The 17,394-nt window shown below is 35.6% G+C and overlaps 1 protein-coding gene across 1 annotated transcript in view; it reads left to right on the top strand.

The window, feature by feature from the left end:
• LOC148948320 (ficolin-2-like) overlaps window positions 1-16,416 on the top strand; it is a 45,685-nt gene extending 29,269 nt beyond the window's left edge. Inside the window, exon 3 of the mRNA XM_089093883.1 lies at window positions 16,163-16,416. Coding sequence (XP_088950009.1) covers window positions 16,163-16,352 — 190 coding nt within the window. The 3' untranslated portion in view covers window positions 16,353-16,416. The remainder of the gene's footprint in view (window positions 1-16,162) is intronic.
• The last annotated feature ends 978 nt before the right edge of the window (window positions 16,417-17,394 follow it).

Below are 17,394 nucleotides of genomic sequence, written 5' to 3'. Positions count from 1 at the left end.
GCGGCCCCATTCCTATCTTTAACTGGGTCAAGTCCGCATTGACTACTCCCTCTGAATTTGTTAATGCCAGTACAATATTTTACCATTATACCGTCTAGCTGCATCTTCCAGATCTTCGACAATTGTTTCCATAGCCACCACTTCATGCCTCCTTAGTTGATAATTTAATGCTTTCTCCACTTTCTTTATATTCCTCTTATTTTCATATAATCTATCACTAAGGTAGTTCTTGTACAAGTCCTTTCTCCTTTCTATCAAACATAAAGCTTTTTCACTAATATTCTTAGCTGCAGTTCTAGCTTTTTTCCCTAAGACACCTGCAGTAACTTCACAAATAATTTTTCTAAAATTATTCCAACCATCTTCCACATTATCAATTTTTAAACTCTTAAGTTTAGTATTCAACTGCTCCTGGAAAGTTTCTCTCAAATTCCTATCCTGGAGTCTGCCAACATCATAACTTCCCAGGAGGTAGTTACCCTTCCGATGTTTCAGCTTTAAAGTAACCCTTGACACTACTAGATGGTGATCTTTACTTATAACATCAATAACGGCACTCCTATATACCCTAGTATCTTGTATTGATCCTGCCAGTCTTCGGTTTACAATACCATAATAAATAAGGTTTGCTGTCTTACCATCATGTGAACACCATGTTAACTTATGAGCCTTTTTATAATCAAACACCGTAATGGTTATAACTAGATTGTTACACCTATAAAATTGCAAAAGTCTGTATCCATTACTGTTTTCTTTTCCTACACCAAATTTACCTAGGCTAGGATACTATCTATCCCTATTTCTACCGACCTGGGCGTTAAAATCTCCCAGTAAAAACATCATATTTCTACCTGGCACCCTGTCTATTTTCCCCTGTAACTGTAAGTAAAATTCATCTGAGTCACTAGTATCTCCGTCAGTCGGTTCTACAGGGGCATGTACTGCTATAACTGATACTCGGAACTTTCTAGTCATAAAATGAGCAATTAGTATTCTATTATTAATACCTTCCCAGCTTAAACAAGACTTAGCAGCTTCCTTATTCATCATGAGCCCTACTCCCTGTCTATGTACCCCATCCTTCCTGCCTGAGTAAACAAATTCTATATCACCTAATTTCATACTTCCTACCCCTGGGATATGAGTTTCTGAAATACGTAATAAATACAGTTCGAATCGTCTGAATTCGTCAGTCAAAATGTCGATACGATAGTCATTTCTTAACGTCGTAACATTCCAAGTTCCAATTTTCATGTTGTTTAAATCGTTGAAATTATTTTCGCCTCAGGAAAAGCAATGATCCCGGATACCAGTGCAGGACGGGGATCACATATCTTCTCAAGTCTACACCGAAGTGCTTAAGCCGGCTTAGAACCAGGCAGCAAGAAGTCCCTGGGACCTCCATGAATGGGGGCTTTGTGCAATCCTTGGTCCATCTTGGTCATAACATGGTTTTCAGCATTTGGCAATGCTCTTCTATCAACAAGAGTTGAAATTCTGCAAAGGTGATCTCTAGCCTATTACCTCCGACTCATTATATATTCATGCCTACAAATATTATGCTGCTACGGGGAGGCAGCCCATGATAGATAAATTAGCTAGGAAAAGGTTTTTCAGCTTGAAAACGCCCGTCAAAACATACTAAGCCCAGAAGAATTGTCCATTATTCAGAATCTCGTGCGAATGTTTTGTCGTTTACTAGGCTATAATTTCCTCGAGGGGCGCCACTCCTCAAGTAGGAATAGAGTTGACCGCAAGGTTCCCAGTCTTGCAGGTACCCCAAAAGGGTCGAGACAGCTCTTTGCAGATGCCGTTGTCCATAGACCTGGATCTTACGCCCTGCCACAGTTGTCCTCCTAAAGAGGATCCTCCCATGATGGTGGGAGGATCCTCCCACCATACTACTAGGATTATTTAATCTTTTTATTTTTCATTTTTATCTTCAACTGTGCTTATTTTTTTTAAATCTTCACAACAACATTTCATTACAAAGTTTTAACCGGAATATATTGTTCTCATTGTTTAACGTTGAACTAGATTAATATTAGATCAGTATGATTGGAATAAATAAGTAATCGAATTAATTAGAACTACCGGAATAGTGATTAGATTGGAATAATGCAAGTGATTATTTCAATTAACTAATAATGGAAACATGTGAGCATATTTTTGAAACTGCTTCACTTGACTTGGTTCAGTGAAACACTGACCCCCCCCCCTCCTTACTTAAAAAGTCGAGAATCTGGGGAATAGAATAATTGTTTTGACTAACTTAGAATAAATAAATAAAATGGTGGATGGCCTGTAACCCCTGCAATAAAGTCTTTTTGAATATTATTAAACAAAATTTACTCCAAAAAAGCAGTTTTACGAAGAAACGTAAAGAGCCATTTCAAAAATTAAGATGGTCAGATATAAAGTAATATGATAACTCAAACTTCAAACGAACAGAAATTGCTAAAAATGAACAAATGAAGCCCTAAATGAACAAAATCAAAAGAACCATAAAGAAAACAGAAATTAAAATTTGCGATGCCTCGTGTCCTCGAATTGACTCCATTTTGAAATTAACTAAAAAAACAAGTTTTTTTTTAACTGACAGTAAGGAGCAACATTAAAACTTAAAACGAACAGAAATTATTCCGTATATGAAAGGGGCTGTCCCCTCCTCAACGCCTCGCTCTTTACGCTAAAGTTTTTTATTGTTTTAAAAAATAAAGTTGTGAGACAGAGTCAAAATTTAGTGTAAAGAGCGAAGCTTTGAGGAGGGGACAGCCCCTATCAGTTACGGACTAATTTCGGCTCGTTATAAGTTTTAATGTCGCTCCTTACTTTCAGTTAAAAAAAACTTGTTTTTTTTAGTTAATTTCTGAACGTTTTTGAATTAATGCAGCTTTGATTTTAGCTCACCTTACATGAATAATTAAAACGAAATTCGCGTATTCATTTTCCTTTTTTGGGCTAATTGGCTTTCTCGAAATTTTGTTCTGGTGTAACTTACGAATTAACTTACGTAACGAATTTCTATATTCGTTAGTTTTTATTACGCAAATTAGGGAATTCGCTCCCTAGTCAATACCTCGCTCTTTACGCTAAAAATCGAATTTTGTTCGAATCACAAACCCCTGAATCATACAGGCCGGTTAATTAGAATAGATATCTCTTTTGAAAGTACAAAAAAAACCTTAGCGTAAAGAGCGAGGTATTGATTAGGGGGCACACCCTCTCATATACGTAATAATTTCTGTTCGTTTTAAGTTTTAATGCTGCTCCTTACTTTCAGTTGAAAAAACTTGTTTTTTTATTTAATTTTTGATCGTTTTTTAAATAATGCTGGGAAATCTGGCGCCCCCTTGATGGAAATGTCCCTTCCCCCAAGGAAATATCCTCCATGGAAAGATCAGTAGAGAGGGGGGGGGGTGCTACTCCCATTGCCCACCCCTGCTGCCACCTACAACTTTTTTTTTACATAATTTATGTCTGTTTGTTGTTAGTGAGAATTTGAAAAACAGGAATTTTGTCACTTTTATGGATGTTTCTATGGATGGTTATGTGTGTAGGTCAATTTATTTGATGTTTTCATGGATGTCAACAGTAATTTATGGATGTTTTAATGATTTTTGTCAGCGAGAATTTAAAAAACAGGAACTTTTTTAACCTTATGGATGTTTTTAGGGTTTTTTTTAGTTAAAATTAAAAAACACGAACTTACTCACCTTTAAGTCTGTTTTATGGTTTTTTTCTGTGAGATTGGAAAAAAAGGAACTTTCTCACTTTCATGGATTATTGAGCCATTAATCAAATTATCTCCGGGCACGTGAATGAATCTCTGACAGATGACGTCAAGTTAATTAATGTCTTTGATGTATTTCCAAAGAGAATGTTTCCGGGGCAAAGTTTAGATCACACGTGACAGATGATGTCATGATTGATTGATTTGACACGAAAGAGAATTGTTTCCGAGCGAATGTCTATTAATGTCTTTGGAGTTCTACCAAGAGAATTGTTTCAGAATGAATGTTTCGATCTTAGCAATGAAGAGATTGATTCACGAAAGAGTTTCCAAATAATTTGAAATGTGTCAGCGCAGAGATGCCAAACGAAGGGAACACGCTGAAATTACGTTTAGGGATTATTTGGGCGAAACCGTTTTAGCCATTTTATGGAATTATTTCGGCGAAACAGTTAGAGACATTTTAAAAGATGATTTAAAAGATGATTTGAGGGTGAAACTCTGTGGTCGTTATAATACACAAGTTCCATTTGAACAGTGTTGTGAGGTCCTCTACCCCAACCCCAAAGGGTTCCGATCCCCCTCCCCCAACCACAAAGGGTTCCAATCCCCCTACCACAACCCCGAAGGAAGCCCCTGGTCCTCAAAGGTCCCCCAAGCTCCCAAAGGGCCCCCGGACCCCCAAAGGCCCTCACCCGGTCCCCGTCTTTCGTTGATGTGTGTTGTCTGAAACTTATGATTTGGGATATGTAAATTACTATTTCGGACTTTTCTGAGCTAGATTCCCTAGTCTTTCGTTAGTGTGTATTGTCTGAAACATATGATTTGGGATGGATGGATTTCAATTTTTGACTTTTCTGAGCTGGATTTCTGAGCCGTTCATAGGTGTGTGTTGTCTGAAACTTATGATTTGGGATGAGTAGTTTGCTATCTTTGACTTTTCTGAGCTGGATTTCTTACCCTTTCATAGGTGTGTGCTGTCAGAAAATTATGATTTGGGATGTGTAGTTTTCTAGTTGGACTTTTCAGAGCTATGATTCTTAGTCCCTCATAGGTGTTTGTTGTCTGAAACCAATAGTTTGGGATGAATAGTTTGCTATTTCAGGCTTTTATGAGCTAGGTTTCTTAGTCTTTCGTTGGTGAGTGATGTCTGAAACTTATGATTTGGGATATGTAAATTACTATTTCGGGCTTTTCTGAGTTAGATTTCTTAGTCTTTCATAGGTATGTGTTGTCTGAAACCTGTGATTTGGGATGTATGGGTTGCTATTTTTTTACTTTTCTGAGCTGGATTTCTTAGCCATTCATAGGTGAGTGCTGTCTGAAACTTATGATTTGGGATGGTTAATTTGCTATTTCCGGCTTTTATTAGCTAGGTTTCTTAGCCTTTCATAGGTGTGTGTTGTCAGAAAATTATGATTTGGGATGTGTAGTTTGCTATTTGGACTTTTCAGAGCTAGGATTCTTAGTCCATCATAGGTATTTGTTGTCTGAAACCAATGGTTTGGGATGAGTAGTATGCTATTTCTGGCTTTTATGAGCTAGGGTTCTTAGCCTTTGATAGGCATGTGTTGTTTTAAACTTATGATTTGGGATAAATAAATTAGTATTTCGTACTTTCCTAAACTAGATTTCTTAGTCTTTGTTGGTGTTCGTTGTCTGAAACCTATGATTTGGGGCGTGTGGGTTGCTATTTTTGACTTTTCTGAGCTGGATTTCTTAGACTTTCATAGGTGTTTGTTGTCTGAAACCTATAGTTTGGGGTGAGTAGTTTGTTATTTTTTACATTTCTGAGCTAGGTTTCTTAGCCATTCATAGGTATGTGCTGTCAGAAAATTATGATTTGGGATGTGTAGTTTGCTTTTTGGACTTTTCAGAGCTAGGATTCTTAGTCTCTCATAGGTGTTTGTTGTCTGAAACTTCTAGTTTGGGATGAATAGTTTGCTATTTAAGGCTTTTCTGAGCTAAGGTTTCCTAGTATTTCGTTGGTGAATGTTGTCTGAAACTTATGATTTGGGATATGTAAATTACTATTTCGGTCTTTTCTAAGCTAGATTTACTAGTCTTTTGTTGGTGTGTTTTGTCTGAAACCTATGATTTGGGATGGGTAGATTGCTATTTTTGACTTTTCTGAGCTGGATTTCTTAGCCGTTCATAGGTGTGTGCTGTCTGAAACCTATGATTTGGGATGTTCTTAGTCTTTCGTAGGTGTGTGGTGTCTGAAACCTATGATTTGGGTTGTGTGGGTTTCTATTTTTTGTCTTTTCTGAGCTGGTTTTCTTAGCCTTTCGTAGGCGTGTGTTGACTGAAACCTATGATTTGGGATGGTTAATTTGCTATTTTTGACTTTTCTGAGCTAGACTTCTTTGCCATTCATAGGTATGTGATTTCAGAAAATCATGATTTAGGAGGTATAGTTTTCTTTTTGGACTTTTCAGAGCTAGGATTCTTAGTCACTCATAGGCGTTTGATGTCTGAAACTTTGAGTTTGGGATGAGTAGTTGGCTATTTCAGACTTTTCTGAACTAAGGTTTCTTAGTATTTCGTAGGTGAATGTTGTCTGAAACTTATGATTTGGGATATGTAAATTACTATTTCGGGCTTTTCTGAGTTGGATTTCATAGTCTTTCATAGGTGTGTGGTGTCTGAAACCTATGATTTGGGATGTGTGGGTTGCTATTTTTTGACTTTTCTGAGCTGGATTTCTGAGCCTTTCATAGGTGTATGTTGACTGAAACCTATGATTTGGAATGTGTAGTTTGCTGTTTGGACTTTTCAGATCTAGATGTCTTAGCCTTTCATAGGTGTGTGCTTTCAGAAAATTATGATTTGGGAGGTATAGTTTGCTATTTCAGGCTTTAATGAGCTAGGTTTCTTAGCCTTGCGTAGGTGTGTGTTGACTGAAACTTATGATTTGGGATATGTAAATTACTATTTCGGGCTTTTCTAAGCTAGATTTCTTAGTCTTTGGTCGGTGTGTGTTGACTGAAACCAATAGTTTGGGATGAGTGGGTTGCTATTTTTGACTTTTATGAGCTGGATTTATTAGCCATTCATAGGTGTGTGTTGACTGAAACCTATGATTGGGATGAGTGGTTTGCTATTTTTGTCTTTTCTGAGCTAGATTTCTTAGCCTTTCATAGGTATGTGTTGTCAGAAAATTAAGATTTGGGATAAGTAGTTTGCTATTTTTGACTTTTCTGAGCTATGATTCTTAGTATTTCATAGGCGTGTGTTGTCTGAAACTTCTAGTTTGGGATGAATAGTTTGCTATTTCAGGCTTTTTTGAGCTAAGGTTTCATAGTATTTCGTAGGTGTGTGTTGTCTGAAACTTATGATTTGGGATATGTAAATTACTATTTCGGGCTTTTCTAAGCTAGATTTCTGAGTCTTTCGTTGGTGTGTGTTGTCTGAAACCTATGATTTGGGATGAGTGGATTGCTACTTTTGACTTTTCTGAGCTGGATTTCTTAGCCTTTCATAGGTGTTTGTTGTCTGAAATCTATAGTTTGGGATGACTAGTTTGCTATTTTTGACTTTTCTGAGCTAGGTTTCTTAGCCTTTCATAGGTGTGTGCTGTCAGAAAATTATGATTTGGGGTATGTAAATTGCTATTTCGGCCTTTTCTGAGTTGGATTTCTTTGTCTTTCATAGGTATGTGTTGTCTGAAACCTGATTTGGGATGTATGGGTTGATATTTCTAACTTTTCTGAGCTAGATTTCTTAGCCGTTCATAGGTAAGTGCTGTCTGAATCTTAAGATTTGGGATGGTTAATTTGCTATTTCCGGCTTTTATTAGCTAGGTTTCTTAGCCTTTCATAGGTGTGTGTTGTCAGAATTTTATGATTTGGGATGTGTAGTTTGCTATTTGGACTTTCAGAGCTATGATTCTTAGTCCATCATAGGTGTTTGTTGTCTGAAACCAATAGTTTGGGATGAGTAGTTTGCTATTTCAGGCTTTTCTGAGTTAGATTTCTTAGCCTTTCATTGGTGTGTGCTTTCAGAAAATTATGATTTGGGATATGTAAATTACTATTTCGGGCTTTTCTGAGTTGGACCCTTCTAAATTTTTCCGTAGAAGATAGGAAAAGTTATACTATGATTGTGATTATTTTCCATGAAGATAAAAAGTTTGACTTTAATTTTAAATTTTCTTAAATTCAATTCCAACCTTCCTCATAGAGATGAAAAAAATTAAAACTATATTCCAAATATTTTTCCAGAAGAAGAAAAGTTCAACTTCGATTCTGAATTTTCTCAATGAAAATGAAATAAGTTATTGATCACATATCTTTTACCGAAATAATATAAAAATTTCCACTTCAGTTCAGATTTTTTTCTCAAAGAGATGAAGAAATTTAAAGTTCTGTTCCAAATTTTTCATAGAAGATAGGAAAAGTTATACTTTGATCGCGAATATTCGAGTTCTATTCTGAATTTGACCAAAGAACACAATTCAATTCTAATTTCCCCAATAAAAAATTTAAAGTTCAATTCTAAATTTTTCGGTGGAAGATAGAAAAAGTAATACCATACATGTGAATATTTTCTCGGAAGATAAAAAGTTCTAGTTCAATTTAAAATTTTCTCAACGAAGTGAAGAAGAATTCAAGTTCTCTTCTGAATTTTAACAAAGAACCCAATTCAATTCTAATTTCACAAGAGAAAAAAAATCTACCACTTAAGTTCCTTATTTCACAAAGACATAAAGAAATTTGAAGTTCAATTCTAAATTTTTCGGTGGAAGATAGAAAAAGTAATACCATACTTGTGAATATTTTCATGGAAGATAAAAAGTTCTAGTTCAATTTCAAATTTTCTCAACGAAGTGAAGGAAAGTTCAAGTTCTCTTCTGAATTTTCTCAATGAAAAAGATTTTAGTCATTGATCATTTCTATTTTTCCAAATAATATTAAAATTTTCCAATTTAGTTCAGATCTGGCTCGAAGAGATGAAAAATTTGAAAGACTGACCCAAATTTTTCACTGCAGATAAAAAAGTTCAATTTCTCTTCGGAATTTTACCAAAGAACACAATTCAATTCAAATTTCTCTAGAAGAAATAAAAATCTTCCACTTCAGTTCTTTATTTCACAAAGACATAAAGAAATTTAAAGTTCAATTCTAAATTTTTCGGTGGAGAATAGAAAAAGTAATACCATAATTGTGAATATTCTCCTTGAAGATAAAAAGTTCTAGTTCAACTTACAATTTCCTCAATGAAGTAAAGGAAAGTTTAAGTTCTCTTCTTAATTTTATCAAAGAAAAAAATTCATTTATAATTTCAACAGAAAAAAAAAAAATCTTCCAGTTAAGTTATTTATTTTGCAAAGACATAAAGAAATTTAAAGTTTAATTAGAAATTTATACGCGGAAGATAGAAAAAGTAATACCATACTTGTGAATATTTTCACGGAAGATAAAAAGTTCTAGTTCAATTTAAAATTTTCTCAACGAGGTCAAGAAAAGTTCAAGTTCTCTTCTGAAATTTACCACAGAACACACTTCATTTCTAATTTTTCCAGAGACAAACAAAAATCTTCCACTTCAGTTTTAGGTTCCCCAATGAAATAAAGAAATTTAAAGTTCTATTCCAAATTTTTAGATTGAAGATAGAAAAAGTAAAACTATCACAGCGATTGTTTTCAACAATAATCAAAAACTTTCCTGTATTTTAATTTTTCTTAAACTCATTTCTGATTTTTCTCAAAGAGATGACAAATTTAAAGTTCTGTTACAAATGTTTAAGAAAACATAGAAAAATTTATACATTGATTGTGAATATTCAAAATGAAGATAAGGAACTCCACTTTAATTCTGAGTTTTCTCGAAGAAGTGCAAATTGTTCAAGTTCTCTTCAGAATTTTCTTAAAGAAGAGAAAAAAAGTTAACTCAATTATGAATTTTACCAATGAAAATGAAAAAACCTTCCACTTCAGTTCTTAATTTCTCAAAGACATAACAAATTTAAAGTTCAGTTCTAAATTTTTCTGTAGAAGATAGGAAAAGTTATACTATGATTGTGATTATTTTCCAATGAAGATAAAAAGTTTCACTTTAATTCTAATTTTCTTAAGTTCAGTACCGATTTATTGCAAAGAGATGAAAAATTTAAAGTTCTGTTCCAAATTTTTCATAGAAGATAGAAAAAGTTATACATTGATTTGAATATTCGACATGAAGATAAGGAGCATCACTTTAATTCCGAGTTTTCTCGAAGAAGTACAAAATGTTCAAGTTCTCTTCTGAATTTTCTTAAAGAAGTGAAAAAAGTTAGCTCAATTCTGAATTTTACCAATGAAAATGAAAAAAGCTTCCACTTCAGTTCTTAATTCCTCAAAGACATGAAAAATTCAGTTACCATCTAATTCTTACAAGAGAATAAAAAGGCACCACTTCAGTTCTGGGTCTTTCTCAAAGGAATGAAAAATTTAAAGTTCTTTTCTAACTTTAAATTGAATTTTAGCTCCTTTTTCTTATGGATTTACCCATCAAATTTTTAAATTAGAAAATGAGTGACTCGTTCTATTATTAAAGACAATCGTTCAAACTCGTTCATCTAACCTTCAAAACAATAGGTTAGGTTAGGTATAAATAAATATTAATAAATAAATAGAAACATTTCTACATGTTTAAGTTAGGTTAGGTTAGGTTACCTTATCATGAGTGCTCTTGGTAAGTTAACCTAACCTAACCATACTCGCTACTCGCTACTCGCATACTCGCATACAGGCTCAAAAAAGCCTGAAATAGCAAACTATTCATCCCAAACTAGAAGTTTCAGACAACAAACGCCTATGAGAGACTAAGAATCATAGCTCTGAAAAGTCCAGAAAGCAAACTACACATCCCAAATAATAATTTTCTGACACCACACACCATTGAAAGTCTATGAAATATAACTCAGAAAAGTCAAAAATAGCAAACCACTCAATCCAATCAGAGGTTTCAGACAACACACACCTATGAAAGACTAATAAATCCAGCTCATAAAAGTCAAAAATAGCAACCCACTCATCCCAAACTATTGGTTTCAGTCAACACACACCAACGAAAGACTAAGAAATCTAGCTTAGAAAAGCCCGAAATAGTAATTTACATATCCCAAATCATAAGTTTCAGTCAACACACCTACGCAAGGCTAAGAAACCTAGCTCATTAAATCCTGAAATAGAAAACTATACCTCCCAAATCATAATTTTCTGAAAGCACACACCTATGAAAGGCTAAGAAATCTAGCTCTGAAAGGTCCAAACAGCAAACTACACATCCCAAATCATAGGTTTCAGTCAACATACACCTACGAAAGGCTCAGAAATCCAGCTCAGAAAAGTCAAAAAATAGTAACCCACACATCCCAAATCATAGGTTTCAGACACCACACACCTATGAAAGACTATGAAATCCAACCCAGAAAAGCCCGAAATAGTAATTTACATATCCCAAATCATAAGTTTCAGACAACATTCACCTACGAAATACTAAGAAACCTTAGTTCAGAAAAGTCTGAAATAGCCAACTACTCATCCCAAACTCGAAGTTTCAGACCTCAAACACCTATGAGTGACTAAGAATCCTAGCTCTGAAAAGTCCAAAAAGCAAACTACACCTCCCAAATCATAATTTTCTGAAAGCACACACCTATGAAAGGCTAAGAAATCTAGCTCAGAAAAGTCAAAAATAGCAAAGTAACCATCCCAAATCATAGGTTTCAGTCAACACACACCTACGAAAGGCTAAGAAATCTAGCTCAGAAAAGTCAAAAAATAGCAACCCACACATCCCAAATCATAGGTTTCAGACACCACACGCCTACGAAAGACTATGAACATCCCAAATCATAGGTTTCAGACAGCACACACCTATGAATGGCTAAGAAATCCAGTTCAGAAAAGTCAAAAATAGCAATCCACCCATCCCAAATCATAGGTTTCAGACAACACACACCAACGAAAGACTAAGAAATCTAGCTTAGAAAAGCCCGAAATAGTAATTTACATATCCCAAATCATAAGTTTCAGACAACATTCACCTACGAAATACTAGTAAACCTTAGCTCAGAAAAGCCTGAAATAGCAAACTATTCATCCCAAACTATAGGTTTCAGACAAAAAACGCCTATGAGAGACTAAGAATCATAGCTCTGAAAAGTCCAAAAAGCAAACTAAACATCCCAAATCATAATTTTCTGACAGCACATACCTATGAATGGCTAAGAAACCTAGCCCAGAAAAGTCAAAAATAGCAAACTACTCATCCCAAACTATAGGTTTCAGACAACAAACACCTATGAAAGGCTAAGAAATCCAGCTCAGAAAAGTCAAAAATAGCAACCCACACACCCCAAATCATAGGTTTCAGACAACACACACCAACGAAAGACAAGAAATCTAGCTTAGAAAAGCCCTAAATAGTAATTTATATATCCCAAATCATAGGTTTCAGACAACACACACCTATGAAAGACTAAGAAACCAAGCTCATAAAAGCCAGAAATAGCAAACTACTCATCCCAAACTATTGGTTTCAGACAACAAGCACCTATGATGAACTAAGAATCCTAGCTCTGAAAAGTCCAAATAGCAAACTACACATCCCAAATCATAATTTTCTGACAACATACACCTATGAAAGGCTAAGAAACCTAGCTAATAAAAGCCGGAAATCGCAAATTAACCATCCCAAATCATAAGTTTCAGACATCACTCACCTATGAATGGCTAAGAAATCCAGATCGGAAAAGTAAAAAAATAGCAACCCACACATCCCAAATCATAGGTTTCAGACAACACATACCTATGAAAGACTAAGAAATCCAACTCAGAAAAGCCCGAAATAGTAATTTACATATCCCAAATCATAAGTTTCAGTCAACACACACCTATGAAATACTAGGAAACCTAGCTCATAAAAGCCTGAAATAGCAAACTATTCATCCCGCACTATAGGTTTCAGACAACAAACACCTATGAGGGACTAAGAATCATAGCTCTGAAAAGTCCAACTAGAAAACTACACATCCCAAATCATAATTTTCTGACAACACACACCTATGAAAGGGTAAGAAATCCAGCTCAGAAAAGTCAAAAATAGCAAACTACTCATCCCAAATCATAAGTTTCAGACAACACACACCTATGAACGGCTCAGAAATCCAGCTCAGAAAAGTCAAAAATTGCAATCCATCCATCCCAAATCATAGGTTTCAGACAACACACACTAACGAAAGACTAGGGAATCTAGCTCAGAAAAGTCCAATATAGTAATTTACATATCCCAAATCATAAGTTTCAGACAACACACATCAACGAAAGACGGGGACCGGGTGAGGGCCTTTGGGGGTCCGGGGGCCCTTTGGGTGCTTGGGGGACCTTTGAGGACCGGGGGCTTCCTTCGGGGTTGTGGTAGGGGGTTTGGACCCCTTTGGGGTTGGGGTAGGGGGATTGGAACCCTTTGGGGTTGGGGTAGACGACCTAACAACACTGTTCAAATGGAACTTGTGTATTATAACGACCACAGAGTTTCACCCTCAAATCATCTTTTAAATCATCTTTTAAAATGTCTCTAACTGTTTCGCCGAAATAATTCCATAAAATGGCTAAAACGGTTTCGCCCAAATAATCCCTAAACGTAATTTCAGCGTGTTCCCTTCGTTTGGCATCTCTGCGCTGACACATTTCAAATTATTTGGAAACTCTTTCGTGAATCAATCTCTTCATTGCTAAGATCGAAACATTCATTCTGAAACAATTCTCTTGGTAGAACTCCAAAGACATTAATAGACATTCGCTCGGAAACAATTCTCTTTCGTGTCAAATCAATTAATCATGACATCATCTGTCACGTGTGATCTAAACTTTGCTCCTGAAACATTCTCTTTGGAAATACATCAAAGACATTAATTAACTTGACGTCATCTGTCAGACATTAATTAACTTCCCCGGAAACAATTTGATTAATGACTCAATAATCCATGAAAGTGAGAAAGTTCCTGTTTTTCCATTCTCACTGAAAAAAACCATAAAACAGACATAAATGTGAGAAAGTTCCTGTTTTTTTATTTTCACTAACAAAAGCCATAAAAACATTCATAAAGGTGAAAAAGTTCCGGTTTTTCAATTTCTCACTGACAAAAACCATTAAAAAATCCATAAAATACTGTTGACATCAATGAAAACATCAAATAAATTGACCTACACACATAACCATCCATAGAAACATCCATAAAAGTGACAAAATTCCTGTTTTTCAAATTCTCACTGACAACAAACAGACATAAATTATTTAAAAAAAAAGTTGTAGGTGGAAGCAGGGGTGGGCAATGGGAGTAGCACCCCCCTCTCTACTAAGATCCTCCCCCGTAACCCGTACTCCAACCCCGACCCCCACTAGAAAAAAAAATCCTCCTGAAAACGCCTGTATACTTCCCAATAACCAATACTATATGTAAACAATGGGCAAAGTTTATAACTTGCAGCCCTTCCCCCGGGAACTCTGGGGGAATAAGTCATCCTCAAAGACATATTTATTATATTTTCGACTATGCTGAACAAAATGGCTATCTCCAAATTTTGATTGGGTGACTTCGAGAAAAAATGAGCGTGGAAGGGGGCCCAGTTGCCCTCCAATTTTTTTGGTCACTTAAAAAGCGCACTAGAACTTTTAATTCCTGTTTGAATTAGTCTTTTCACGATATTATTGGACTGCTGGATCTATATGATCACCACTGGGGAAATAAAAAAAAAAACAAAAAAACAAATAAACACGCATCAATGATCTTTTTTTAGCAAAAAATACAAAATTTCTCATTTTTACCGATGGGTGAATAAGACCTCTATTGCATTGTTTTCTGTTACGATAGATCTTATGGTGAGATTTTCATTAAAGGACTATGGCTTTTAAGGATTGTTTCCTCTTTTTGTCAAAAATAGGGCACATTTTCTCAGGCGCGTAACTTTTGATGGGTAAGATTAAACTTGATGAAACTTAAATATTTAAAATTTGAAGTCAGCATAAAAATCTGATTCTTCTGATGTATCTATTGGTATCAAAATTTCGTTCTTTAGAGTTTCGGTAACTATTGAGCCGCGTCACTCCTTACTTGCAGTTCGTTACCACGAACTGTTTGATATGTTTACGGCTACTGATAAGAAGACTATTAGATCTGTATATTTTCGTAACAAAAGACTAGTGGCAGCCTACGGGTTAACTGAGCCACTAACAGTGGCTGAGCAGCGTCGCGGTCGATATTTTTCTAAGCTTGATAGGACAAACAGCCTCCATAAGGCTCCTTCCTGCTATGTGTTTGTAGAAATATTTGAATTTTCTGTAGTATTGGTAGTATTGGTAGTATTGGTAGTATTGTCTTCTTCGTGAGTGTGTTCCTCTTTCTTTTCTTTTTTTTCTCTTTTTATTTGTCTTTTCATCTACTCCATGTTGAACCCTTGTGTGTTTTTTGGGCAATAAAGATATTAATTGATTATAAGATTAGATATACATTTATTAGAAAAGAAAACAAACACTATTCGCCTTTCGCCTGCCAAGAAAGGCAATAAGCTTGAAAGGGCAAGCGAGGTTATCACTCTCAGCTAATTAAAACAACATTCATACCTTGCTACTCAACACACAATAAACTTTTCTTATTAAGTAATAAAATAAAAAATAGATAACGGGGAAAAGAAAAGAAGTAGATATAAAAAAAAACAACTCAATAACCAAGTCAAATTTAAATCAAACTGAAATTAGCACAAACAAGAGAAAGACCAGTCCCCTGAACGTTCTAAGGAACAAAGCGTTATCAATGGCTAGACGGGCCTTGCTCCAGAGGATTGTGGTGATAGTGGTATCCACTATCCATTTATTGGACTTTTCGACTATTTTGAATAAAATAGCTACGTTACAACTTTTACTAGACGTCAGTTAGAAGGGGTAGCAAAATATGGAACAGGAGGGGCTGGTTGTCGTTAAATCACTTTCTTTTCTAAAAAGGCACTAGAACTTTCAATTTGCAATTTAATGAGCCCTCCAATGTTTCTATGACCATCCCTTCCAAACGAAGTGGGTGAAATGAAAAAAAAATATAATATATATGCAGCACAAGAGCGCTGCCTCTGATTCACTGTTGCAAACGATAATTGACGGATATGGGGGAAACTGTTCATCAAATCCCTACTTTTTATACATATCATTATCTCAAAGATCAATAGTCCACTTTGCTCTCCGTTCTCTTTCTCGTTCAGTAGAAGCAATTTTCTGCTTCTATCCGCTTCCTTTGTCATTAGTCAATACCACTAGACAATTTCTTTATCAGATAATTCCAAAGACTTTTCAAGTCGCACCCAATTCTACAACTTCCTACATCATGCCCAAAGCGTTCTTCTTTCCAAAAAGTGGAAATGGCTTGTTTTCTAACGGAAATCCTCTTTTCTAGCTGTTTTGAAGCCAATTTGAATGGAGCTTATCACCGCAAACCGATGGACAACGATTATTATCGAGGAATCATCTGGGAAATGTGGAGGGGCGACTATTCTCTAAGGGCTACAGAGATGAAAGTCCGTCCTCGTAATTTTGCTCTACAAGGTCAGGATATATCTGAAGATTATATTCCAGAGGACCCATAAATCTATGTTTTGTATTCTACTTGTAACGTATGCTTGTTTGTTAAAATAAAATTATTGCTTTGCTTTTCTCTCGTCGTCTTTTTTTGCGTCCTAATGAATTCTAAGGAGGAGAAACTTTGTGGTATGAACTTTTACTTTTTCAGGTCCTATAAAGAAAGAAAAAAATAAAAAAAAATAGTATGTTTACCTGTTAGAGTATGTAAAAACAGGTTCAGTCGGTAGAAGGTGGGTAAAGAATATTTCTTCGGAGAGGGGGGTGGTCTTAAACATGAAAAAGTATATTTTAGGCAACAAGTTTACTGGGGGAATGGGGAGGGACTTTACGGGTCAGTAACACCATGGGGAGGTGGGCTCCACCAGTCCTTTGAGTTTGGTCCAAAGACTAACGCCTTTCTATTTCTAAAATATGTATAAAAAAAATTTGAATGTATTTGCATATTTTAGAAAATTTACGCCATAGACGGATTGGTGGGCATAGGCTTTAAAGTTTGAAGGGATATAGAATTGTTAGGCAACAAGTTTTCTGTGAGAAGGGGTTGTGCCAAATACGGACCAAAAAAAACAGATGGAAGGGGCTTCACCTGTCATCCGGGATTGGTCCCGAGAACCAAGCCCAGTAGAGAATGTTGGCAGATTTAGCATAAACACCCTTTATAAGGCATCGGATTCCCCCTGAAAAGTCTTCTGGCGGTGCATTCAGTTGCGCAATGTTTCATTTTTTTTTGTCTGACATAACCCACGAGTGTGTAATATTTACGAAATTTTCAAATTGTGTCGAGACTGCTCGTAGCTATACCCCCCTCCCCTCTCGGCTAAAGATGAATCTAGGATGATGCCATTGGGTGGGCAAAATAGAATATCTCAGTTGGGGGGGGGGTCGTTCCTAATAGTACCAATTCTTCAAGAGCACTTTCTAAGCAAAACAAACAAAAACGGGTTTTTGACGTCATTAGTGATAGAATGAGAAAAACGTAAATCAAGCTATTATTGAGCTCTTTCTGAGAATATCGTTTATTAAAACACAGCTTAGACTGCTAGTATT

The sequence above is a fragment of the Artemia sp. Qi Xiang Cuo genome, chromosome 9 (genome assembly GCF_049724085.1).
Source record: "Artemia sp. Qi Xiang Cuo chromosome 9, ASM4972408v1, whole genome shotgun sequence".
Taxonomy (NCBI): Eukaryota; Metazoa; Arthropoda; class Branchiopoda; order Anostraca; family Artemiidae; genus Artemia; species Artemia sp. Qi Xiang Cuo.
The sequence above is the reverse complement of the archived record's forward strand: the minus strand, read 5'-3'. Positions and strand labels throughout refer to the sequence as shown.